Source organism: Neodothiora populina (assembly GCF_041146345.1).
Source record: "Neodothiora populina strain CPC 39397 chromosome Unknown canker_contig_9, whole genome shotgun sequence".
NCBI classification, from domain to species: Eukaryota; Fungi; Ascomycota; class Dothideomycetes; order Dothideales; family Dothioraceae; genus Neodothiora; species Neodothiora populina.
In genome coordinates this window covers 454,504-478,738 of record NW_027191407.1, presented here as the reverse complement: position 1 = coordinate 478,738, position 24,235 = coordinate 454,504, and the positions used below count along the sequence as shown (strand labels likewise).

Below are 24,235 nucleotides of genomic sequence, written 5' to 3'. Positions count from 1 at the left end.
ATCTAGCACCGGCAGCGAGCAGAACAGATATCGGCTGTCCCTTGCTCAGGTATTATAAGCAGAGACAGCTCGCGTGTCAAAGTTAGGTCAATAGGATCAAGAGCCTTTTTTTTCCTTCACTCTGTTCCTCCATCAGCATCAGATCTCTAGCAAAGAAAAATGGCTATTGTCGACCTTCTCCTCACTCCGTGGACGCTTCTAGCGATCCCCATTCTGTTTTATGTCCTTCCTTACATTCGCAATGCCTCGATCAGAGACATTCCAGCACCTTTCCCTGCTGCCTTTACCAACCTGTGGTTGATGTGGCAGGCCAGGAAAGGTGTTCGATACCTGGCTGTGGATGAGCAGCACAAGAAGCTTGGTACGATGGTCCGTATCCAGCCTCACCACGTCTCGATTGCCGACCCTGCTGCCATTCCTCAAATCTACGGTCACGGCACCGGCTTCCTGAAGAGGTAAGTTTTCTTTTTACTCATCTAGTCGTTGCCTGCTCTAAGACTCCCGTCCACAGTGAATACTATGATGCTTTCGTTAGCATTCAGCGTGGTCTCTTCAACACTCGTGACAGAGCAGAGCACACCCGTAAGCGCAAGACGGTCTCCCACACCTTCAGCGCCAAGTCCATCCTTCAGTTTGAACAGTACATGCACCACAACCTGGAGATGTTGGTCACCCAATGGGACAAGATGTCCAAGGAAGCTTCTGGAGGTTACGCCAAGATCGACAGCTTGAACTGGTTCAACTACACTGCCTTCGACATCATTGGTGATCTTGCTTTCGGTGCTCCTTTCGGTATGCTCGAGAAGGGCCAGGATTTCGCCGAGGTCAGAGAGTCTCCCGACAAGCCTGCCAGGTTCGCTCCTGCCATTGAGGTTCTGAACAGAAGAGGCGAGGTCTCTGGTGCCATTGGATGCTGGCCTTGGATCAAGCCTTACGCCAAGTACCTTCCTGACCCCTTCTTTAGCAAAGGTATCGAGGCTGTCGAGAACCTTGCTGGTATCGCTATCGCTCGTGTCAAGCAAAGACTGGAGAACCCCCAGGAAGGCCGTGTCGATCTCCTCGCTCGCCTCCAGGAGGGTAAGGACGAGAACGGAAACAAGCTTGGTCGTCAGGAACTGACTGCTGAGGCTTTGACTCAGCTGATCGCCGGTTCTGACACCACTTCCAACACCTCATGCGCCATCCTCTTCCACTGTCTCAAGAACCCCAAGGTTGTTGCCAAGCTTCAAGCCGAGGTCGACGCCGCTATTCCTGCTTCCCAAGATGTCCCCATGTTCGAGCAAGTCAGAGACCTGTCATACCTTGACAACGTCATCAAGGAGACCATGCGTATTCACTCTACCTCTTCTCTCGGTCTTCCTCGCGTGGTCCCTCCCGGTGGTGCCAACGTTCTTGGCCGTCACTTCCCTGCCGACATTGTCCTCAGTGTTCCCAGCTACACCATCCACCACAGCAAGGAGATCTGGGGCCCCGACGCCGAAGAGTTCAGACCCGAGCGATGGGAGAAAGTCACTGAGGCGTAAGTTTTTCTGTTATTTATATTATTCAAAAACACTGCTAACTAATTCCACAGTCAAAAGGCCGCATTCATCCCCTTCAGCTACGGCCCTCGCGCTTGTGTCGGCCGTAACGTCGCTGAGATGGAGCTCGCACTCATTGTCAGCACCGTCTTCCACAATTACGAGTTCGAGCTCTACCAGGACACCCTCGAGACCAAGGAGGGTTTCCTGCGCAAGCCTCTCGAGTGCATGGTCGGCATGAAGAGGAGATCTCGCTCATAGATGTCTCAACCTCACAAACCGAGCGAAATTCGATACGAGGTCTTTCTTAACGTCATGAAGCGAGCGAGCGTCAACGAGCGAAACGGAGTTTTCTTCTCTGCAAAAGAGAAATATCAGTTCCCCCCTCCCTCTCCGGATTTTCTTTTCCTATTTGTGTGGAAATTCTTCTATCTCAAATCACCCCCTCTCGGACCTGAGTCCTTGAGATTTTGTTAACGATACCAGAAATTGTATCTCTTTTTTTTCTCTTTGAGCGTTGCTTTTAAGCAAGGCAAAGTGGAGCAGGGTTTTTATGTTGTCTTGCAGGAAGTCGTTTCCGGCGCAGTCCAACTCGACTGATATGATCATGTTCGGTCTTTATGTATTTATTGTCTACCCACCCGACGAATCCTTGGTATATGGGGAATGCTCCAAATGATCAAAAACAACGAATGAATTCCAAAAAAAAGTTTCCAACATCTGTCCTTTGCCTGTGTAAACGCTTCTAGTAAGTACTTGGGGTATTTCACGCGCGGTGTCGAGGATATATCGTAGTCTTTCCGAACCTGCTTATTCTTCTCTCATCACTTTCTCGCATCCCCTCTCGCGTCTTATGTCTTCCCATCGATACCAAGCCCGATTGACGAAGACTTTAACGTTCAAACGCCAAACCCCCCCCCCCCCCCCCCCCCTCCCCACCCCCCCCAAACCCCAATCGCGCCGCCGCATCAGAGATCCATAACGAACCATCAAACCAAACCCTGTCAGCGTGGTGCTCTTTCCCAGCACAGGCTCCTCAAGAATCGAATCGCAGAGCTCCCGTATACACACACTATACCGCGCGAATGCGCACCGTACGTATAGCTTGCCGAAACTCGCTCACCGTGTCTAGGGTTCGAACCCACCTCTTAGCCGCGTCGAGTATCTCATGGGAAGGCAAACAGAAGGGCGGAACGGGAAGAGCGTTTTGCTGGAAGGAGGCAGTGATGCTATGCTATGCTATGGCTACGCTATGACTACGGGCGTGGTCTTCGCCGCACCGCAATGGAGTTCAGTGCGTGAATGGCCTGAGGTAGTGCATGTCACATCAGTGTAGCTGGTGTAGTGTCTTTCCGCGCAAATCAAGGTATCTGATTGTGGGGTTTGTCAGTGTTTGTGGTACGGGATGTATATATGCATATATGCATATGTGTATACATCAGGATCATCGCGTCCAGGTGGCACGTATCCAACGACGGTGTAGATCCATTCATTGATTGATGTTTCATCGATTTGGGGCCGGAGAGCGGAGGGAACGCGACCCTGTCCTTTGCTCACTACGCTTATTGCACTCATTCACTTTGTACTCACTATACACTTCGTGGCTGCTACAGTATTGGGCGTTCAACCTCTTTCCTGTCTGGAAAAGGAGATTCCTCATGGCAAGTCCTTCGCGAGATGATCACTTGTCTGTTTTACACGCGCGATTGTTCGGAGTTTGATGATGCGCATATATATGTACATTACACGAGAAAGATCAGAAATAAGACCAGGGCATTGGAGAAACACTGCATGTATTGCACTGCGGCCTCTAAGCCATCTATACATAATCCAAACCAGTGACTGCCCACTCACTGACCCATCAAGAACGCTGAAACCTCGTCCCAGCACTCCCGGCCACAAACCTCCTGTACCCGAAACCCCTGCCATGACTTTTCCTTTTCTTTCCCTGAGCCCGGTGTCCCGCTGCACTACTGAGCTCTCCAGCGCTGATGTTCGTCTTTTCCGTAATCATACCCGTTTCGTCTCCCTTTCCACCACTTGGTTTCCTACTCCCTGCTATCTCCCGCACGCCAGAGTGCGAGTGGCTACTGGGTAGCAACCAGTGGGGCAGCGAGGAGACATTGTTGTCGCTGTTTTCGGACTCGTCGTCCGAGTCAATCCACTGGGGCGTTGAGTGTTTCCTGTCGGGTTTGGCAGTTGGTATTGCTGCTTTGTTTTCCGACGGCGGCGAGATGGAGCTGGTGGTGTTGGTTGTGCGTGGTGTTGGCGTGTTTTCTGATACTGGAGACAGAGTGGACAGGATGGAGATATGGTGGGGGGTTGCGGCGCTTGACGTTCTACGGTGAGATGAGGGGGCCGAGGTGTGCGAGCTGGGTTCTATTGTGTCTGAGGGAAGGTTGCGTGGAGGAATGGTAGGCTTTTCGTCTCTTCTTCCGTCCGCGAAATGATGTTCTAGCCCGGATATGTGGGACGACGTCTCCTTGTCGACAGGAGTAGGCAGAGAGTTCTCGTCGAGTTCGTGTGGATCGATTCCATCACGACCTGCGAGCGCGTCATGTGCGAAAGACGGGAGACCAAAGCCCCAGTCATCGTACCAGTCCAAAACATCTTCGACCGCCTGGCTTTCACTTGCACGACGAGGGACCTTCAGCGCTTGATCGTATATATCGTCGACAGCAGACTGGAATGGAGCAAGAGACGCAATGCTATCTTTCCGTACAGCCAGGATGTCAGGCGCCTGCAACTTGATTGGCCCCGGGATATAAATGCTTTGCGTCCATGAGGATAATTCTGGAGGATTGACGGTGAGGACAGTACCGGAAGTCAGGTGGATCTCTGTTCTGATAGGGACATCAGGGGCGATATCCTCTGGTTCCTCTGTGATGAGGGCCAGATCATCGTCGTTGTCGACTGGAGCATCTTGGAAATCCTCAGACACTGTGCCGTCTTCGTGAATAACTTCCAGAACACCAGGTGAGATTTCTGGTGGGGATATTGGGGACGCAGGCTGTCCGGTGAGAGTGAATAGCGCACCTGCGGGACCCGATGGAGTTGCAGGTTCGACTGAGAGTGGCGAAGTTGATGTCAAGTCCACACTGGGAAGACTCAGTGGTGCCAGAGGAGTAACAGGAGATTTGAGCTGCCCTAACACCCTCCTCCTGGACATGAGACTTCTCCTGCCACTGGCCCGTATGTGACGTCGTGGACTCAAGGGTACGCGATCATAGAATCCAGTGGGCGTCCCAACGATCGAAAACGGCGAAGCGGGAAGATCTTTGATCATGATGCTCAGTGCTTTTCTCTTCTTCGACATATGCCCCTTCTGTGGATTTCCAGCATCTTTATTGTAGATATACTCATTGACCGGGAAAAAGCCAGCGTCGAGCAACATGCTCATCGTCTCGCCCTTTCTCTTCCTGCGCCATGGCAAAAACGACGGGGCTGGTCTACCTTGAATGTTCTGCTTTGGCTGATCTGGCGAATCAGGAACTGAAACCGAAATATTTGTTGACTTCTGCTTGATGGTGAGTGCAGTGGCACGTTTAGTAGCTGCCAAGTCCTTGTCGATGCCAGAAAACCGCGCTCCTCGCTTCTTCAGCATCTCCGTCAGAGGCCTTCTCGCATAGGTAGCCGAGCGACCACCCCCAGTTCTGTTGCTACTTACCCTGATGGGAACAGATCTGAAAGTCTTGACGGTCGCTGAGCTCAGCGGACGTTGCCGAGGTAGAGGCACAGTCGCTGCTCTCTCCATAGCTAGCATCGGCGTAGCAGTACCGAGTGCGTGAAAGACAGCAGGATGTTCAGTAATGACATTGACATTCTTGATAACGCGCCGGACAGAGCTGGGGACATCTAGTCGAGAAAATCTGGCCTTGGACAAGGCTGCAGATATTGGGGAGAGAGGAGGCTCTTCAGGCGAGGCGGGCTCATCGACTGCATCCTCGGCAGCCTTTCCTATTGGTCCAGAAGGGTCGGGCAGGAACAACTCATTCGACATTGTCTTTTGTGTCCCTTGGGCCACTGTCGACGGCAGCCTAAAGATGGTCATCCGCTTATTCGGATCTGTAGGAGTTGGCAAGAACAGCTCGCTGGTGGGCCTCGATCTTTTGATACGCAAAGCAGGCGGCGGACCCCTGCGCGCCCCTGCCGCGGGTCGAGAAGGACCTGGAGAAGAAGCAGTGCTACGAGCGCCATCTTTCCAAGTAGGTGATAAAGGAGAGCTGACTCTGGATCCATGATCCGTCAACGGTGGCGACGCTGCCTGATGTCGTCCGTGTAGGGGAGAGCCCCGCCTACTGGCAGTCCTTCGATCCAGTGCGAATTGTCCGCTCGCAAGTGTCGGACTGTCTGACTCTGGCTGCGGGAATCTTGACTGTAGTCTTTCGAATAATTCATCCTGCGTGATAATATTTCTGGATCCCATGGTGTTTTCCACCGTCGTGGAAGAAGCCAAGCAGCATCTTTGTGGCTAGTCTTGCGATCCATTTCTCGTTTCTGCCTCATCAAGAGGGTTGCTCAACAAAGAGCAGCGATGGCATATTGAAGACAAAGCGATCAAAAAAGTTCACTATTGGTATTGCTTGCATTCGCACTAGCGAAGATGCCGAGCAGCATTCCTTACTCCGAATCCGTCCATGTCTGAGCAGCCGGACTTTCAGGGTTAGCGACACGCCCGCTTACAAGTCCACAGTCTGATCATGCGAGTGAGAAGAAATCTGTACGAAAAGGAATAATTAGAAATGTCGTAGTTATTGCAAGATCTCAAACAACATCCAAAAGCCCCAACAACGCCTGCACATAGACTAGTTCCAAGATTACCTCACGCCAACGTCGGTCAATTCAATGCTTCATCCTCATGACAGTGCAGCTGCTTGCACTGTCGACAATGTTTCCAGTGATCCTTCTCACAATCAATATCCCTAGCCCACACACCACGTCTCTTCGGCTTAGGCAGCGGTGATCCCTTGGGTACCACAGCCTCGCTATCGAACTCAACGACCAATTCACTATCTGAACCCGCCATCTTGCGTTTCAATTGATCACACACCTCAGACTCGGTTTCGAGTTCGAGTTGGATCAGGGTTTTCTTCTTTGGCTTTTCTTTGTCGGTGGATCGCTCACGAATTGCCTCAGAGGTGGCTGATCCTTGGATTGGGAGAGACTTTGGGCTTTCTTCGTGCTGTTGAGAAGAGGTAAATGTGGTTGCTGAATGCCATGAATCCTCTGATCCATCCGTGTCGCCTTGTGGCTGATAGTCCGAGGTGGTGTCGGGGCGTACGGCGGATCCAGCGACTTCAGGAGAACTTGAGCTCTCGTCATGATGATCGAGAGGCGAAGATTGTTGTGACAACCTTGCATCTTCAGCAGGCTCATCAGAATAATGCTGTTCCTCGTAGACTGACCTGACATGAGAAAATACCGACGGCTCAGAGACAGGAGGCGGAATGTGGCTTTCTTCATAGTCATCAGGAGATGACGTCCATTCTGACTTCCATGCGCCTCCCTCTGAGACTTCCGTTTTCTGCAATTCATGACTCGGGGGAATGTCATGGGTTGCAGCTTTCTTGGAGATCGAATAATAGCTTGGATACCTTTCCTCGGTCTTGAATTCATCCTTCGACGTCATGCGGGCCCATAGTCTGTCTATAAGCCCAGGACGAGCTACTGGAGCAGGAGGCTTCAAATGACTGGGACGAGAGACGGCGTTCTTGGGTGCACCTGTAGGTGGCCTGGGGCTACTAGAGTCAGAGACCTTGTCTTTAGGAGTACCCGCATGAACACTAGGGATCGATTCGTCCTTTAGTATCTCGACCGGTCTGACTGATTCAATTCGTGCAGAGGGTCTGCTCGCTCTTGCCGATGAAGTAGACTGATGGTCAGATCGCTCATCGATCTGCGAATCTTGGATCTCGTGAGACCGTTCAGCACCCGTCGGGGATGCGGCAGTATCAAAGTCTCGCTCATCTTCAAGCTCAGAAGACTGTTCTGCGCTTGGTGGCGAAGTAAGCACATCGAAGTCTCGCTCATCCACATGTGACTCCTCAGCGTGAGCCTTGGTAGCCTCTGCTGACTCAGACAGCCATCCAGAGACCGTTCGAGCAATCGATTTGCTAGAGGTCGAAGGTCCTAAACCGAGCGATTCGCGGACCCGCGCAACAAGGGATTGCGAATCGGGTCCCACGACATCATCTTGCCTCGAGAGATGTGATGTCCGTTTCTCGGTAGTCTTTGAGTGGATCACCAGGCTGCGAGGCGTAGTGGCTGGAACTTCACTGTGACGACTGAAGCGGCTGCGCTCGCGGTCATTGGGTTGAGATGGATTTCCAGAACTCGAGTCGTCAGGCTCATTCGAAGAAATCCAAGGGTCCGAAGTTGCACCATACGTATTGCCGGCCATTGATGCGCGCACCTCGGGAAATATTTCCGCTTCAGCAGGTACGGGAGCAGGCGTCTGTCCGTAGTGAGTCGTGACGGCATCCGTAGTGGAAGTGACAACTGCATCCTCACTTCCTGGCCAGGGAGTGTACACCGCGTCACTCGTGTGGGCAGGGTTGACGTTCCAGGTGCTCGGATCATAGCAGACGGTGTAACCGTAATGATCGACAGTGCAATCGTCATTCAGGACCGTTCTTGGGACGAGTTCTTGGCGAGTGCCGAAGTAATGAGCAGCCGGAGAAGTAGGGTAATCCTGCGCCATTGCTCGATCGAAGTCTCTCTTGATCCAGCCGGCTGCCTCGAAGCAGAGCCAAAGGCAGTAAGGGTAGATGATAAGTTTGACCAAAAAGGTCATCGATGTCAAGTACATGTACCAGTTGAGCAAGATGACATATACGTGGCTGTCTGTCCAGAGAGCCCAGTAGTAGTGCACGCGGTGTCCCGCTTCCTCAGTGGCGTTTAAAAAACGCCTGCGGAGTCCTCGGGCCGGTGCCACGATGTGTTCGGGTCTGATGATACCAATTGCTCGGAAGATGCGTCCCCAAAGTCTAAAGGGAAGCAAGAGTAGCTTGGTGAGTGTTTCACCTATGAGATCCAATACGAAGTCGATCCTCAGGTACATGTACTGTGCTGGAACGTCCATGTCCATCTCACGGCGATGGACTCTCGCCTGATACTCTTCCTCAAATTTGTCCTTGAGCAACAGATAGATGGCGAAGAACGAGAGCACCATGGCTGGTATCGTGACCATGAGGTTTGATTCACTCTCTCTGCGAGTCGGGGCGTTCACATGATCGCCGGAGAGACGACCCCGAAGCATTTCATTCTTCTCGTCGATACCTTTCTGGTGCTGGAAAGCCATATTGACACGCTTCCGTCGAAGAAGTGGTTGCGGACGTCGTAAAAGGGTCCCTGATGGTATACTGCCGGGGGAATGACTTCCGATGGTACGATAGATACCAAAGGTATTATCGATCGCGCGAGTGTGGAGGCTGGATATATGGCGTTGTGCACGAAGGTAGCCAGCTTGAGTATGGCGATTGACTACGACAGGTGAAGAAAGGGCAAACCGGGATGGCGACGCCGCTGTAAAGAAAGGAAAACCGGCATCTTTGTTGCCAGTTTCAACACTGGTTGCGGTAGAGTTGGGTAAGTTTGCAGAGAGGCCGAATGCGGCCTGAGATTGGTTAAACATGAGGAAGCCGGATTCGGATGTGGGAGCGCCATCTACGTGTCTGCTGAAAACAGAAGTAGAAACGAGAAGTGCAAGAAAAGTAGGAAGTGAAGTACTTGGGATATAATCAGATTGGTAGCTGGTTCGATCTATAATGGAGTTGTTGGCTGTCTCACTTGAAGATGTGTTGACCAAAACCTAACTGGGACAAGAATGTCAGTCTGCGGGCCATAGTCACTGCACCAAGCGAGCTCGAGGCAAGCCTGTCTATATATGCTCAATCAGACGACAAGTAGGAGATCCACGAGCTGGGACGATCTGATAGACTCTGTTCAGAGCGGAATGAGCGCGGTGTAAAATACCGTCCTTGTGAGATTATGAAGAGCGTTTATATTTTGCATTATGGTAACGGAATTTTGTTCGTGATCATTATCTGAGACAGAGGCAGGTTGTCTACTTCTGGGAGGGGTTTGTGATAGTGTTGCCCTACGATTCGTTAGTGATTGCCCATTAAACGTCGGAAAATGGAAAAGAACATGACATACTCCGTCCGGGTAGAGGATCTGCTCATTGTAGAAGACGCCACCTTTGCTTGCCAAAAACAAGATGGTGGCAGCCATGTCGGAGTCCTTGCCCTTCCTGCCTGCAGGGTTGGTGGACGTCATGTCGATCTGGCTTTTGTTGTCCTCGTCACTGCTTCCAGTGGTCATCTCGGACGGGAAGACACCAGGAGCGATGACGTTGACGCGGACCTTGACGTCGGCGAAGACGGTGGCCATCATTCTGCTCAAGTGGGTGAAGGCAGCCTTGGAGGTGGCGTACGAGAACTGGCCGGCAGAGTTGCCCTTCATGGCACCGGAGATGGACGAAACGTTGACAATGCTCGAGCTGTAGCCAGGAGTGGTCTTGCCGCCTTTTGCGAGAAGAGGCAGAAAGGCCATCGAAGTCCAGTATCCTGCCGTGACGTTTGTCTTGAGGGTATCTGCCCAGTTCTCGGGCTCCGTCTTGAGGAAATGCTTGCTGATGGCTTCGGCGTCGCTCATATCGGGCTGGCCGTTCTTGGCTAGAGAGAAAAGAGTCAGTGGTTTCGTTGTGACATGACTAGAATGTAGATCCTACCGTATGAAGTGTTGTCATCTCTGGCAATGCCGGCGTTGTTCACAAGCAAGTGGATGCCATTGGGCTCCAACTTGTCCACCTCTTTGGCCAGGCACAGAACATCCTGCTTGTCTGAAACATCTCCGGGAAGAGCGTGGAGACTGCCGGGACCGAGGTTGTACTTGCTGACCGTGTTCTCGAGAACCTCCTGTCTTCTGCCGGTGATGTACACCTTGGCTCCGTTGGCAACGAGGGCCTGCGAGATCATCAGACCAATGCCGGTACCTCCGCCGGTCACGATGGCTGTGACATGGGAGACGTCGAAAAGGCTGCCAGCCTTGACGTCGTCGTGGGATGCTTTGTCTGTGCATCTGTCAGTCCATGGTATGGAGATTGTGTTACTTCAGGTGTTGGAACCCACGGGACATTACTGCTTTTCGGAGGATGCGAAACTGGGGATCGGGTGTGAAGGAGCCTTTGAGGGTTGACCTTGTTGTTTGGGAGAACAGACGAAGCATTACGGAGAAAGAGGAAGAGAACCAGAATGGAATCACCTCCTCTTACATGAAACAGCAGAAGCTGATGAGGAAATAGGTGGAGCAGCGATGGAAATGGCCCTCATAGTGACGACATCATCCACTCTTCGTCCTCGAGCACCGCGGGGGTTCACAAAGCATATTGCTGCACCTTGCCTTGTCAGATGAACCTACAAGTCTACGCAACACTAAGGACATTACGGCTCTCGGAGAGCGTTGCTGTAATGTCGGCCTAAGGACGGTCCAATATCAGGCAGACCTCATTCGAGTCCGGAGCTGACGACAGAGATAAGCATTGTAGATGCTTTATAAGGAGGCCCAGATTCCAGTTGTACTCACGACTGGACATGTGCAGTAAATCTACAGATAGGCCGAATGCGGCGGAATTTGCCAAGAGGTCGACATCTTCTGCTCCGAGGTGTTCATTCCATACATGCATGCATACCTACCTTGCCTTGCCATACATTTGTCGTGGACATGCACCTCACGTGACAAAATTCAATACCAACAAGGGTGACTGTTACCTGGTCTTCTCAGCCTCACATTGTCCTTCTGTTCCATGTGTTGCACAATGATGGAACGCAGCTTGATTACCTTATGGAAGGATAGATGAGTGACGTCAGCTACCTGCCAAGATGTTCCGCCCCGCCGCCTTGCCCTCCGCGTGCTATATCCAGGGTCCATCTGAATCGGAGAGCGTGAGTGCATCACGGCGCAATTGATTGAGGATAGCTCATGCGCATCGCCGCGCAACATGTTGTTCTTCAGGTATGTGGATGAGATCCATTCGGACTTCCAGCTGTGACAAGCTCCGGCGATCACGGTTGGGGGACCTGTAATTCCAAATGACTGACCTGCCGCACAGTTTCTTCAAGACCCTCGTCAACACCGGTACGCGCCCAACACATCCCCTCGCCGATTCTCATTAGTCGACCACCATAGCTGACGTGCGGTAACAGAAGTAACGGTGGAGTTGAAAAATGACATCTCGATCCGCGGCACGCTGAAGAGCGTCGATCAATACTTGAACATCAAGCTCGACGACATCATCGTGCTGGAAGACATCAAATACCCCCACCTGGTACGTGAGACATGTTAGCAAAAGCTGTGTCCGGGAGCGACATCTAGAAGCGGCACTTGGTGCTGCTTGATCGTGTATGGCCAGAGTGTTGGGGTAGACGAGGAGGTGGTGCATGACTGGGGGGACCGCAGATGGAATCTACAGAGCGCAACGAAGAAGGAACAAGCACAGTACTGACATGACGTGTGCCACAGAGTTCGGTCAAGAATGTCTTCATCAGAGGATCAGTGGTCCGCTACGTTCACCTCTCAGCAGCAAGTGTAGACACGCCGCTGCTCGAGGACGCCACGAGAAGAGGTACGTAGCACGATGTCACTCTTGTTTTTACTTCATCAGTACTGACAGTCCCATAGAAGCAGCACAGGCTTCTGCCAAAGCTAAGCAGGTGTAGGAAGAGAAATCTTCCAATCGAGACGATGTCCAAACATGATCAGCGGCAACAGGTCATGCCGTGACTGGGACATTCGATTCCGAGCATCAGCATGAAGCGCTCGCGCATTTCTATGATCACCCTCAAATCACTTGCGGCGAATAGACTAGCCACAGATGGCCAGCACTGTATCGCTGCGAGCAAGGGCATGAAATCCACATTGTTCTGGTTTCTTTTCTCTCTGTATCTCTCCATATCGCTCGCGTAGAATCCTGTCAAATGCATAAGGTTGCGGCTATGGTTCGTGGGAACAAACAAGTACATCATGCAAGTAATGATTCAAGACAGTCCTGCTTGATCATTACATCGAGCCCAGCTGTCCATAAGACCCTTCTACAAGAATCCAATTGCGTACCTAGGCAAGGTAAGTAAGGTAATTGGCGGTAGTAGTTCGTGATTGGAGAAAAGCTTGGCGGACCCCGGCGCGAGACCACTATGCGCGACTTCTTACTTTGAGGTAGGCAAGACAGTCCCACGCCACTTCAATCCTATGATTTACAGTACGACCTGCATTAACAACAGCTGAATGAAGTGAACATGTCCTGACATTCTCTCCCATGTTCCGCAACCCAAGAGAGAATGCCCAACGAACCGCAGACGCCAGGATCACTCCATCGGTAGGACGACCGCCTTCGCCACCCAGATCCACTTCCTACTCTTCTGCCGCTATACCACAAACACACGCAGCGACAACGGCAGTATCGCCTTATTTCTCTTCTCCCAAGACCACAATGGCTGCCACTGCAAAAGTCATGCCAGCCCGCAAGCCCAGCACCCCTAGACAGAGTGCACTTCCATCCGCTGGACGGGGAAGCGGCAATGTCAAAAAGAGCCAGAGTCAGATCGGAGCAAAAAACAAAACACCTGCCAAACCGAATGCGAGTATCTTGAGTTTCTTCAAGAAGACGGACGAGGATCAGTTGTTCGTGACGGATCTGTACGGCAACGCCAAGGCTGGCATCAAACATAGTGATTCATCGGCGATTGATCTGCTTGACGAGGAAGAAGACTTGAGTAATGGCGGGGTGTCCCTGCCTAGACAAGAGAGCGAGAGCGAGAACAGATTCAATGAGAATGAAGTCCCGGTCAAGAGGAGAAAGGTGGATTCACCGAACACCACTGTGGAGAACACCTCAATCGATGGAGCACATGCCTGCACACCCCCGCCACCTCAGGATACTACTACTGGACCATCTCACACCAAGAAGCCATCTGGACCGTTCATGGAAGACTCCGATAGCGACGGCGAAGATGAACCTGAGCAAGTTCAAGTTGACATACCGAAGACGACCCCCAAAGACACACCGGATGCAACCATCAAACCGGAGCCCAAGGAGGAGGTAGATATCCAGCGAGAAACTTTAGCGTCACCCAGGCCACCACAATTAACCCGCGAAGCCACGAGCGCGTCAGGAGCATTAACAGAAACCGACCAGTTTGCCGATTTCGAGGGAATCGAGGATGACTTTGACGACGACCTCTATGACCAAGGCGAAGAATTCGTCGAGAGGAGGTACCTGGAGCAGCAACGACGATTCGAGATGGAAGAGGCAGGCATCGAGGACGAGAGTTTCGAGCAAGAAGAGATTACCATCAAGACCGAGGACACCACTCCGGTCGAGGCAGCATCCTGTCCAATATGCAATGCAAGTCTCGACCAGGTTTCGGAGCAGGACGCTTCGACGCACGTCAACAGTTGTCTCGATGGCAATCCCACACCGCTGCCCGAAAAGAAACCTTCGACACCCATACTAGATGGCGCCGCCCGGTTCAAACGACCACCTCGTCCGCCGAGGCCTGGGCAAGAAAGTCCGTTCGAGCTTGGTGAAGGCGCCGCCGGTGGCTCCGCTTTCAGCAAGCTCATGTCGGGTAAAGCAGAAGACGCCGCATGGGCAGCCGCCAGCGCCGCCGAGAACGCTTCTCGTGGTAAGCCGGCCTATACGCGCACCTGTCCTTTCTACAAGATCCTACCAGGCTTCAACATCTGTGTGGATGCCTTTCGATATGGCGCCGTCAAGGGATGCAATGCTTATTTCCTCAGTCACTTCCACAGCGACCACTACATAGGCTTGACTTCCTCCTGGACTCACGGACCAATCTATTGCAGCAAGGTGACTGCGAACCTGGTGAAACAACAGCTGCGCGTCGATCCGCAGTATGTGGTCTCGCTGGACTGGGAAGTGCCCTTCGAGGTACCCGGCACATATGGTGTTGTCGTCACCATGATCTCCGCAAACCACTGTCCGGGATCTTCGCTATATCTCTACGAAAAGACATTGGCGGGCCACACGGCCCACAAGCCCAAGTTGCAGCGAGTCTTGCACTGTGGTGATTTCAGAGCCTGTCCCGCGCATTTAGAAAACCCGCTGCTCATGCCCGACATCGTCGACAGAGTGACAGGCAAGACGCGCCAGCAGAAGATCGATGTGTGTTACTTGGACACCACTTACTTGAATCCAAAGTACGCCTTTCCGAGCCAGACCGAGGTCATCAAAGCATGCGCCGACATGTGCGTCAGCCTGAACAAAGTCACACCGGACGAGAGTGACGGATGGGAGCAGATGAAGCGGGCACGAGCCGGCAAGGGAATGGTCAAGTTCGTCCAAAAGGACTCCGAACCCAAGATCAAGCAAGAAGAGGACGAGGACAGCAAAGAGGACGTCAAAGTCATGCAGAACGGCAAGCTTGGGTCCGAAAAGTCACGCAGTAGACTTCTTGTCGTTGTGGGCACTTATTCTATTGGCAAAGAACGCATCTGTCTCGGAATCGCTCGCGCCTTGGGCTCGAAAATCTACGCTCCGCCATCCAAGACTCGAATCGTACGAGCATTGGAAGATGCCGAGCTCGAAGGACTCATGACACCAAACCCTCGCGAGGCTCAAGTGCACATGACGCCGCTATTCGAGATCCGCGCCGACACACTCGACGAGTACCTTTTAGACTACGCCGACTCGTTCGGTCGCTGCGTCGGGTTCAGACCGAGTGGCTGGCAATACCGACCACCAAACTCACGCTTCGTCGAATCGCCATCTGTGCAGACAGTGCTGCATTCGAGCAACTGGGCGTCTCACTACTCGATGAAAGAGCTCGTGCCGCAGAGGGGCAGCACGAGTCGAGCCAGCTGTTTCGGCGTGCCGTACTCGGAGCACTCGAGCTTCAGGGAGCTGACGATGTTTTGCTGTGCTCTGAGGATCGAAAAGGTGATTCCGACTGTCAATGTCGGGTCTGCCAAGTCGAGGGAGAAGATGAAGACTTGGATCGAGAGATGGAGTATGGACAAGAAGAAGAATGGATTGTTCAAGCTCGGACAGGGAACGGAGTGGTGATGGGATAATGATGATGAATATCCGTATGCCTTGTGTATTGCATCATGTCTGTACGGCCACCATTGTATACTATACGACACCTATCAGATCGTGTCCACCACATGCTGCCTTTCCTACATGAGACCATAAATCACCTCGAACAATATACATAAGCGCCCTCACCAAGGTCATAGCATGGCAAACCAAACCAGCCAGACTAACCACTGCGCGAGTCAAGCTTGCCCACCCCCACTGTCGATCTTACCCTCACTGACAGGCACATACCTTGTGCATGCATGTGAAGGTGACGCAGCATAGCAGCAGCAGCAGCAGCATCATGAAAGATACCCTAGTGTCTATACAGTAGAGCCCTGACGCTTGCAGATCAAGGTACAGTGCTCCACATGATTTTTGCCAGTAAAGCAAGCAAGTACGCGCCGGGCCGGCGAGATATCGCCAGAAAGTGAAATTAGCAGACCACCATTGATTGCTGTACGGTACCGCTCTCGCAAAGAGGATACAACACGATATGATACGCTATGCACCGAACGCGAAACATGTCTAAGGCAACAGATCGAGTGAGAGCTGTGACGCGTGCCCTACTGTACAGTACCTTGTGAGGAAAAAGCAGAGCATAAAGAAAAAGTTGGAACAGACTTACTTTGGCCACCCATGAATCTGTACCGAACGCTCGAGATGCGTTCGTCGGGCTTTAGAGTTTATCGAAAAGCCAGCGTTATGACGTCTCGATGTGTTGTTTTCTCCCCCTCTCTTCCTTGTTGCTGTGCCTAGGTGGGTGTTGCTGGAACTCACGTACCCTCACCCCCACCGGTTTTCTCATTGTGCATTGATTGCGATGTGAAGGTGCTAGCAAGGTAAGGGTAAGGTAGATAGCTAGGTAGGTAAGGTAAGCTTTTTGAAGTGACGAGTCGTCACTGCAGCAGCAAGCTCTCGTGTTCTTGTCTCGACTGCATTGGCGCGCAGTACGCCCGCCCTTCTTGTGACAGTTTGAGAGGAGAAGGTGGGTTAGTCCTCCTTCGTGCTGCTGTACTGGTTACCTTGGTTGTGTAGGTTGTAACCGTAAGATTGCTGAAGCTACCTTAAGGTACCTTATACCTATTCTTTGCTGTGCGTCTCACCTTCGTCATCACCCATTCCAACTTCTAGTCTACCTACCTTACCTTTCCATCTACATTTCTCCTTTTCTATTTCCTTCCTCCATACCACGTCGTAGTTAGCCAAGAAAAAAAAAAGCAACAATGGATAAAATCAAGAAGCTCTTCAAGCACGGCGACAAGGCCGAGTCGACCTCCCACACGACTCCCACCTCGACCTCGACCGCACAATCGACATCGACGTCTTCTGCGGCTCAGTCCCAACCAGCTTCGTCTGCCACCACTTCTACCGGTGGAGCAGGTGCGGGTGCAGCAGCAGCGTCCTCGGGAACCTCAGACAGCCCTTCCGGAGTCCTGCTGACGACCAACTACGGCGACATCACGATCGCGCTTTTCAGCGAGCAAACCCCCAAGGTACTTTTCCTCCCTTCCCAATCTGCCCCCAAGAAGTCGAAACTAACCTCCCTGCTCCAAAAAGACGTGCAAGAACTTCGCCACCCTCGCCGACACAGGCAAATACAACAACGTGATCTTCCACCGCATCATCCCGAACTTCATGATCCAAGGCGGCGACCCGACCGGCACCGGGCGCGGTGGGTCCTCGATCTACCCTTCCGGCAAATTCGCAGACGAATTCGACCCCGCGCTCAAACACACGCAGAAGGGCATCCTGAGCATGGCCAACAGCGGGCCCAACACGAACGGATCGCAGTTTTTCATCACGCTGGCGCCGACGCCGCATCTGGATGGCAAACATACTGTGTTTGGAATTGTTGTGGGCGGCATGGATGTTGTGGATAAGATTGGGGCGGCGAGGACGGATGGGGGTGACAGGCCGTTGCAGGAGATTGTGATTCTTGAGGCCAAGAGCTTCGTTGCTTGAGGTTCGGTGGGGCGCTTCTGTTGCTTGCGACTCGACCTGCGAGTTGCTTCTGTCCGCGATTCTGTAATGTCTACTACTTCAATTCGAAGCACCATAATCTTTCCTTCTACCGTCATGCGCGCTTCGTTATCAAAGCATTGACGTATTCGCCTAGTCTGTTCTTGATGTTCTCTGTAATCGCTTTGCTGCCGGATTGAGGTCATAAGGCCTCCAGATCAGAGAAGACAAAACATGTTGCCGTCAGAGCAAAAGCAAATGGATTGTCAGGGAAAGCACGTGACAAAAGCAAGGAGACGAGGAAAGAAAAGAAAAAGGACATGTATTCATTCACCGAGCAGTCCAGTCTCCTCTCTTACATCTGTGTGCACTCGAAAGAAAGAAGCAGGGTCAAAAAAGCCCGGGTGGTAACCTCAGCGAGCAGGCCCAAACTCCCTCTTGATCCTCTCGACATCCATGCCCGGGCCCACGAGCTCCTGCAAGTCCCTCCTGTCCATCTGCGCAAACACCCTCCTCAGCGTATCGTACAGATTCGTGCTCTGGTTCTGCAAGATCATCTGCTCGAGTTTGGCGTCCGAGATGCCGCCCGCAGCAGAAGAAGGATCGTTGGTCCCTCCTCCAGTGACCTCGCGCACTCTCTCGAGCCCCTCCTGCTCGACGACCTTGTGCATCGCCAGCGCCTCGATCAGGTGCTCTGCGGCTTCCTCGTAGCAGCCGATGTTGATGCAGCTGACGCCAAGGTTGTACCTTGCGCGCACGAAATTGGGTCTGAACTCGAGGGCGCGCGAGTAGGCGTCGATGGCCTCTTCGCTGCGGCCCGAGTTGGCCAGCGTAGCGCCCAGACGGTTCCAGAGCAGGTGGATCTCGCCGGATTTGTTCGTCGTGCCTTCTTCTGTTGATGCGAGTGCGGCCCCGAAGCAGTCGACTGCTTTTTCGTATTCTTCGGCGCCGTAGAACAGCACGCCCAGCCCGACTTGTACGTCTGGGTCCATTTGTTCGCCGTGCGGGGAGAGTTGGGCCGCGGCGATGTAGAGGTCGGTTACTTTCTCGTGCAGCAGAGTGCGGTCTGTGAAGCCGACGTCGGCGGCGGCGCTGAGGTCGTCCGAGGAGACTAGTTGAGGGTATTTGACGGAGAGCCAGCGCTCGAGGGTGCGGTAGGCTGTCGTGTCGTAGCCTTCGTTTGTGTAGCTTACTGCCAGACCCATGAGCGCTTCGAGGTTTGATGGGTCGAGTCGCAGGGCTTGTTCCAGTGCGCGGATCGCAGGGGCTTCTTTTTCGTTTTGTGCTTGGGCTTGGCCTAAGGCTGTCCAGGCTTCCGTGTGGTCTGGAGATTTCTGGACTGCTGCTTCGAATGCCAGGGCGGCCAGCGATAGGTTTCCACCTTCGGCCATGATCTTCTGGCCTTCGGAAAAGGGATCCTTGAGTGAGGCAAAGGGGTTTTCGGCTTCGAAAATGTAATCGCCCAGGTTCGGATCACGATGTGTATTGAGACCGTCGAAGCCGTCCCATTGATCGAAGGAGTCTTGGTCGCCCAGACCGAAACGTTCATCAGCTACAAAGTTTCTGGCGGATTGAGATTCAGCTTGGATTCCGCGCCATATACTTTCGAAATCGCCAAAATGATCCGTCTCGCCTGCTTGTTCATCGACTGACCTGTCCATAGTGTTTAATTCTTCTTCCATCTTTGCGTTGGCCTCTGCTTCCGTCATGTCCGTCTGCTCGAGACTCGCGAATTGAGACTCCCATTCTTTGTCGTCTAGCTCGACCATTCGCTCTTTGCCTTTGCCCGTCGTCTGCGTTTCTTGCTGCTCCATGGGTGACGTGTAGCTCGGGGCGAATCGAGACTGCATGCCCATTCCCATGCCCATACCCATGCCCATGCCCATGCCACTGAAGCCGCCATAATTCACCATCGGTCTGTAGTTTTGCGTCTGGCTTGCTGCTGTCATAGGGCTGTTTGATCTCGCCACAGGTGATTGTTGTTGAAATCTCGCAAAGTCAGCAGGACTGAAGCCGGCATTCGAAGGTCGCTGTTGGAAAGCATTCTCCAGTCCTTGCTGCTCAGGCATGGCCGGGTCGAACTCTCCAGCCCAATTCTGTGGCGAGGCGGACTGGTGCTGCCTCGTTGCCTGATCCAGGTCCCGCCTCATTTGTTCCATGGCAAAAGGCGAGGCTGCCATGTGATTCGAAGGCAGTTGAGCAGAAGACTGCATGAACTCGTCCATCATCTTCTTTGGTCGTCAGCAAAGTACACAACTTGAATACGAATGCGCCGAGTAACAAAAGAACTCACTGCATCTTGAGGCCCGGCCCCCATGGGCATGGAACGCATGCTCTCGCCCATGCCCGCCCCTCCTCTGCCCACCAGTCTGTCTCGCTGCAGTGACTTGTCATCCTGAACGTGTTTCGTGAATTGACTGAGAGGGTTCGCCGCTGTAGAGCACTCGGGCCCGCCGAGAAACGACATTATGGTAGGAGTTGATGATGATAATAAACTTTTTGACAGAGACCAGGAGAACACTTCTGAACTCGACTGCGGCTATGTACAATCAGCCCACGAAGTGTGGAGAAGAAAAGAGGAGAGACAGAGAGACAAGGTAGTGTGATGGTATATGGAATGGGATCCACACTTAAGTCCGACCAAGCAGCAGTAGCAGTTCAGTCAGCGCGGGCGCGGCGAGCGGCGAAGCGACGACAAGGGAAGAGCACATGCCGAAGCCGAGGCTTCTTTGTCTGTCTTATTTATCATGACTTACTGGACCTTGTACTTACTATATAGACATTTGCCGTTTCCGAGGTCTTGACATTTAATGTATGTGCAATACTATGACAATCTGATCATCCGCGTAAAACGACTGCACAGCGCAGCAGGAGGATCTGCCACGACAGACCATCATTCACAACGCACCATTTGTTGTTCAAAGGAAGGTACTGACTGCACCTGCCTAGCCTACCAGGAACACCTTCTCCACCTCATATCATAAGCTCCCTATCAGATTACATGAGATATTCAGAAACAAAGTCCAGAGTAACCATACTAGTAGGTACATAAGTTGCAGATACCATATCACTTTTCATATTGGACAGCCTTTCGGATACTCAACGGACTGAGAATAAACCAAACCCTGTTTCACCATTTACCTAAGCTTACAAGTCACGATTCACACTTGCGAGTCACTACTCACAAGTCGCTGCTCATGTCTTACAGCGCAACACAACTTTTTGTTTGCCTTCCATTCCATCAGATCTTCTTCACATTTGACCTCGAGAAAGGCCACGAGAGCCTCCCGCTGTAGATATTTTGATAAATCTGTATCGTACACTTGAAGATAAATGATGGGCGCGCCTACCCACCCGATGACTTCCTCTGCCCCTCTTCAATTTCATTTTCTTTTCTTGCTCTTGATTGAATGTCAGAATGTACAAGAATGAAGTTTTTGAGTAATAAAATAAGTTCTTTCTCTCTCTATACAGAATCGAGAAGGGACGAGACAGAGGCGCCCATCCCTCATTTTCATTTTTTCTCTTGTTGTCAATCAATTACAACCGCCCGAAACAAACAGCTTAGTAGGGAGCCTCGTTTCCCTGGCGATGCTTGGACTCTACGCCGTAGTTGACCTTCAACCGTCTGCCGAACACCTCCTTGTTGTTAAGCTCGGCCAGAGCATTGGTGGCGGCATCGACATCGACAAAGTCTGCGTGGGCGAAACCTCTGGGCTGGCCGGTCCTTCGGTCGATGGCGACTCTGACATCAATGACATTGGCCACGTTCTTGAACAGGTCGTTGAGGTCCTTGTCCGTCATTTCGAAGCTCATGTTGCCGATGAACAGAGTCTTCGAGGGAGGGTTGTCGTGACCTGGACGGGGGGCGCGCTGCGAGCTGGCGCGCTCGCCAGATGCTGCGGCGCCACGGTTGATGTGAGGCTGGACGGCCATGCGGCGGCCTTGGAAGACCTGTTGGTTGAGGTTCTTCTGTGCTTCGGCGGCTTCGCTAGCCTCGGAGAACTCGACAAAGGCGAATCTTTGTTTTCTGATCAGCTAGTGGTTTGGGAGACAAAAGGAAAGAATGCATACCCTCTGCTCAGACCCTTGGGATCCGTAGCCAGTCTGCAGTTGACCACATTTCCGAACCTCGAAAACTCTCTCTCGATATCGTTTGCTCTAGCCTCGAAGAACAAGTTACCGACGTAAAGAATCTTGCCCTCCTTGCCGCTGTCATCTCTGCGAGGTCTCGAAGTTCTAGGAGCCACGGCGGCGGCAGCGCTGCTCAAAGCATCCTGTGCGGCCCCGACGGCCGAAGTGGCGGTTTCCTTGATGGTCTCGGCGGCGTTCTGTGCAGTCTCTGCGACGGTCGAGCTGGCCTCGCCGATGCTAGACTCTGCCTTTTGCTCCGTAGCCTTGACCTGCTCGGCAATCGTCTGCTCGGCCTGCGAAGGCTTGGTGGGAACGGTCTCGTCGGTGGTCGAAGCCTTGGCCGGGGAGGCCTCGTCACTGGCGAATCTCCGTTGGTACGAGGAGACGGCCCATTGTTGCGTCCGGAGAGCAGATCCAGAACTGGTCTTTGTGGCGAGAGTGCGAGGTTTGGCGAGGAAGGCGGTCGTCTGCGAAGAGAATGACCGCACGGCGGCGCGACGGAGAAGATACCTTTTTGCGTTCCATCAGCTCTGCGTCGCCTGACAATTGGATTTGTCAGTTCATAGAGACTCACATGTTCAAGGAGAAGAATCAATCAATAAGACTGAATTGAGGGAAAGTGATTCTTGGATTGATGCAATAATTCACAAAAGGCGAATGGCAAATGGGAAATGCTTGGGGATAATGACCGTAACTTTTCCAGCATCCCGGAGATTGGACGTGTCATGTGATCAGTCCTCCGATCTTATCTTATCTTATCGCTCCTCCATATTCATTTCATCCACGATGCCCATGGACAAGGTCATGCGCAATCCTTCGTTTCAGATAGTAATTTACAGGACTATTTTATCACAACTGCAGCCCATGCTCGTGAGAAAACCTCTCCAACAATCCCACATGCCACTGCCCAAACCTCGCCAGCCTTCCTCCTTGCGCATCCATTTCATCACCAAACAAGATCGTCCTCGTGCTGTTCTCCAGTATATCCCACAGCTGCTCCTCCAGATCCGAGGAGGGCAAGCGCAATTCTTCCACCATCAGGTTCTCGCGCTTCAGTGACTCTGACCCATTGTCGTTTTGTGACCGAGTATCGTCGGCGGACGCGGCAGCATGGGTACGATAGAAAATCTTTAGCGCTTCTTTCGGGTGCTCTGTTCTCGCTACTTTGGTATCTTGTTCTGCTTCTGCTACAAGTGATGAAGAGAATGTCGATGATGATGTGAAGCTTAGTCCTGTTGAGAAGACCCATATCTCGCGGTCGCGGCGGGTTGGTCCATCGGTGGTCTCATTGGTATGCTGTCGTTGGCGGAGAATGAACTTGCGTACGCCAGTAGACTCGATCAGGGAGAGTAGGTAGGCCGAGAGCCACTTTTCCGTCGTGAATATGCGGGAGGGTTGTGGGGAAGATGAGGAGGATAGAGCAAGATATGGCTTGAGCAGTTTCAACCCTTCACTTTGAGAGTCGGTGTGGCCCAGAGAGGATCCGCATGAGGAACATTGTAGTTGATCTGGATGCAGTGACGGTGATGGGGATGTGCCTTGTGTGGTTTCTTGAGTGATCTAGAACATATATCAGAGGACTGTTGGATTACTTTTGATTTGGCTACGCGAAAAGGGAAATCATCGAATTGGATGTTAAGGGAGGGAGCGAAAGAAATGCAATGTCAAATTTATTGTCAACATATAAAGCTAGCTAGAGAAAAGCATGTGTATCTCAAAGTTACTCCCACCGCACCCAAAAGATGCTCAATCGGGACGGCAATGGAGAATATTGAGACGCAAGGTCGATAGAAGTCTTCAACTTCGAGCATCACAAAGTAGCCGACCACGAGTGTTCCGTCAAGGACCGCCCCGCGATCGACACCTCGGAAGAACTCGAATGAGATTCTTTGTCCCTTTGTGTCGCTCAATATAGGGCAATTGTATCGGTATTCAAATCCCACTGATCTGGACGAACATGGCTGGCTGTGACACCAGCGATGAATACCGGGGAAGAAACCTTCTTTTTGCCCAGGATCAAAGACAACAGCAGATGAAGAAATGAGAGAGCAAAAAAAGCCACAACAAAAGAGACGGAAGCATCAAAAGACAAGCCATTGACTTACCTTGACTCCAGTACAATCACCGCCATGAAGCAAGAACCCCAGCGTAGCCACAAACCCTGTGCCTTGCCTAGCGACGAGTTTACTTCCCGCAGCATAGCCCTTCGCAGAGCCCTGCTCGTCATGAGGGCCATGCAAATGATGTTCGTCTGGTTTGTGACAATGCCATAGATCCATCATCTCGGCCCAGCCCTCGCTGGGCAAGTCCTTCCATGAAGAGATGGTGCCTGACTTTACGATCACGCTGGCGCAGGACTTGCAACTCAGTCCGACTTGTTGCGATAATTGAGTCGCGGTCCATGGATTGACGGTTTCTTCAATTCGCGGTGAAGATGTAGTATCAGGGTCCGCTGGCAGACGGATCGTTGTTCGCTGTGAGTCTTGTTGTATTCGCATACCTGATCCGCTGGTGCTGCATTTTG

The 24,235-nt window shown here is 52.3% G+C and overlaps 9 protein-coding genes across 10 annotated transcripts; 4 read left to right on the top strand and 5 right to left on the bottom strand.

Moving 5' to 3' along the window:
• Window positions 1-159: 159 nt before the first annotated feature.
• On the top strand, window positions 160-1,781 carry AAFC00_007313 (uncharacterized protein; the record flags this gene model as incomplete). The annotated part of the gene is made up of 3 exons (XM_069347395.1): window positions 160-455; window positions 512-1,519; window positions 1,574-1,781. 3 exons carry the CDS (start codon window positions 160-162, stop codon window positions 1,779-1,781), a joined length of 1,512 nt encoding a protein of 503 aa, XP_069202000.1.
• Window positions 1,782-3,381: 1,600 nt separating this feature from the next.
• AAFC00_007312 (uncharacterized protein) lies at window positions 3,382-5,946 on the bottom strand (the record flags this gene model as incomplete). The annotated part of the gene is made up of 1 exon (XM_069347394.1): window positions 3,382-5,946. The coding sequence occupies one exon, from the start codon at window positions 5,944-5,946 to the stop codon at window positions 3,382-3,384; it is 2,565 nt and encodes an 854-aa protein (XP_069201999.1).
• A 411-nt stretch (window positions 5,947-6,357) lies between these two features.
• On the bottom strand, window positions 6,358-8,820 carry AAFC00_007311 (uncharacterized protein; the record flags this gene model as incomplete). The annotated part of the gene is made up of 2 exons (XM_069347393.1): window positions 6,358-6,874; window positions 6,926-8,820. 2 exons carry the CDS (start codon window positions 8,818-8,820, stop codon window positions 6,358-6,360), a joined length of 2,412 nt encoding a protein of 803 aa, XP_069201998.1.
• Window positions 8,821-9,585: 765 nt separating this feature from the next.
• On the bottom strand, window positions 9,586-10,748 carry AAFC00_007310 (uncharacterized protein; the record flags this gene model as incomplete). Its single annotated transcript, XM_069347392.1, has 4 exons — window positions 9,586-9,618; window positions 9,678-10,195; window positions 10,252-10,593; window positions 10,652-10,748. 4 exons carry the CDS (start codon window positions 10,746-10,748, stop codon window positions 9,586-9,588), a joined length of 990 nt encoding a protein of 329 aa, XP_069201997.1.
• A 772-nt stretch (window positions 10,749-11,520) lies between these two features.
• On the top strand, window positions 11,521-12,238 carry AAFC00_007309 (uncharacterized protein; the record flags this gene model as incomplete). Of its 2 annotated transcripts, XM_069347390.1 has the most annotated exons (5): window positions 11,521-11,534; window positions 11,632-11,657; window positions 11,726-11,847; window positions 12,042-12,144; window positions 12,201-12,238. In XM_069347390.1, 5 exons carry the CDS (start codon window positions 11,521-11,523, stop codon window positions 12,236-12,238), a joined length of 303 nt encoding a protein of 100 aa, XP_069201995.1. The 2 variants fall into 2 exon arrangements, with proteins under 2 accessions (XP_069201995.1, XP_069201996.1); XM_069347391.1 differs by lacking the exon at window positions 11,521-11,534 and having other exon boundaries at window positions 11,612-11,657.
• Window positions 12,239-13,029: 791 nt separating this feature from the next.
• AAFC00_007308 (uncharacterized protein) lies at window positions 13,030-15,603 on the top strand (the record flags this gene model as incomplete). Its single annotated transcript, XM_069347389.1, has 1 exon — window positions 13,030-15,603. One exon carries the CDS (start codon window positions 13,030-13,032, stop codon window positions 15,601-15,603), a length of 2,574 nt encoding a protein of 857 aa, XP_069201994.1.
• Window positions 15,604-16,841: 1,238 nt separating this feature from the next.
• On the top strand, window positions 16,842-17,580 carry AAFC00_007307 (uncharacterized protein; the record flags this gene model as incomplete). The annotated part of the gene is made up of 2 exons (XM_069347387.1): window positions 16,842-17,111; window positions 17,176-17,580. 2 exons carry the CDS (start codon window positions 16,842-16,844, stop codon window positions 17,578-17,580), a joined length of 675 nt encoding a protein of 224 aa, XP_069201993.1.
• A 410-nt stretch (window positions 17,581-17,990) lies between these two features.
• On the bottom strand, window positions 17,991-20,044 carry AAFC00_007306 (uncharacterized protein; the record flags this gene model as incomplete). The annotated part of the gene is made up of 3 exons (XM_069347386.1): window positions 17,991-19,140; window positions 19,231-19,805; window positions 19,871-20,044. 3 exons carry the CDS (start codon window positions 20,042-20,044, stop codon window positions 17,991-17,993), a joined length of 1,899 nt encoding a protein of 632 aa, XP_069201992.1.
• Window positions 20,045-21,141: 1,097 nt separating this feature from the next.
• Window positions 21,142-22,287, bottom strand: AAFC00_007305 (uncharacterized protein; the record flags this gene model as incomplete). The annotated part of the gene is made up of 3 exons (XM_069347385.1): window positions 21,142-21,598; window positions 21,652-22,221; window positions 22,286-22,287. Coding segments are annotated over 3 exons (1,029 nt in total).
• Window positions 22,288-24,235: the final 1,948 nt, after the last annotated feature.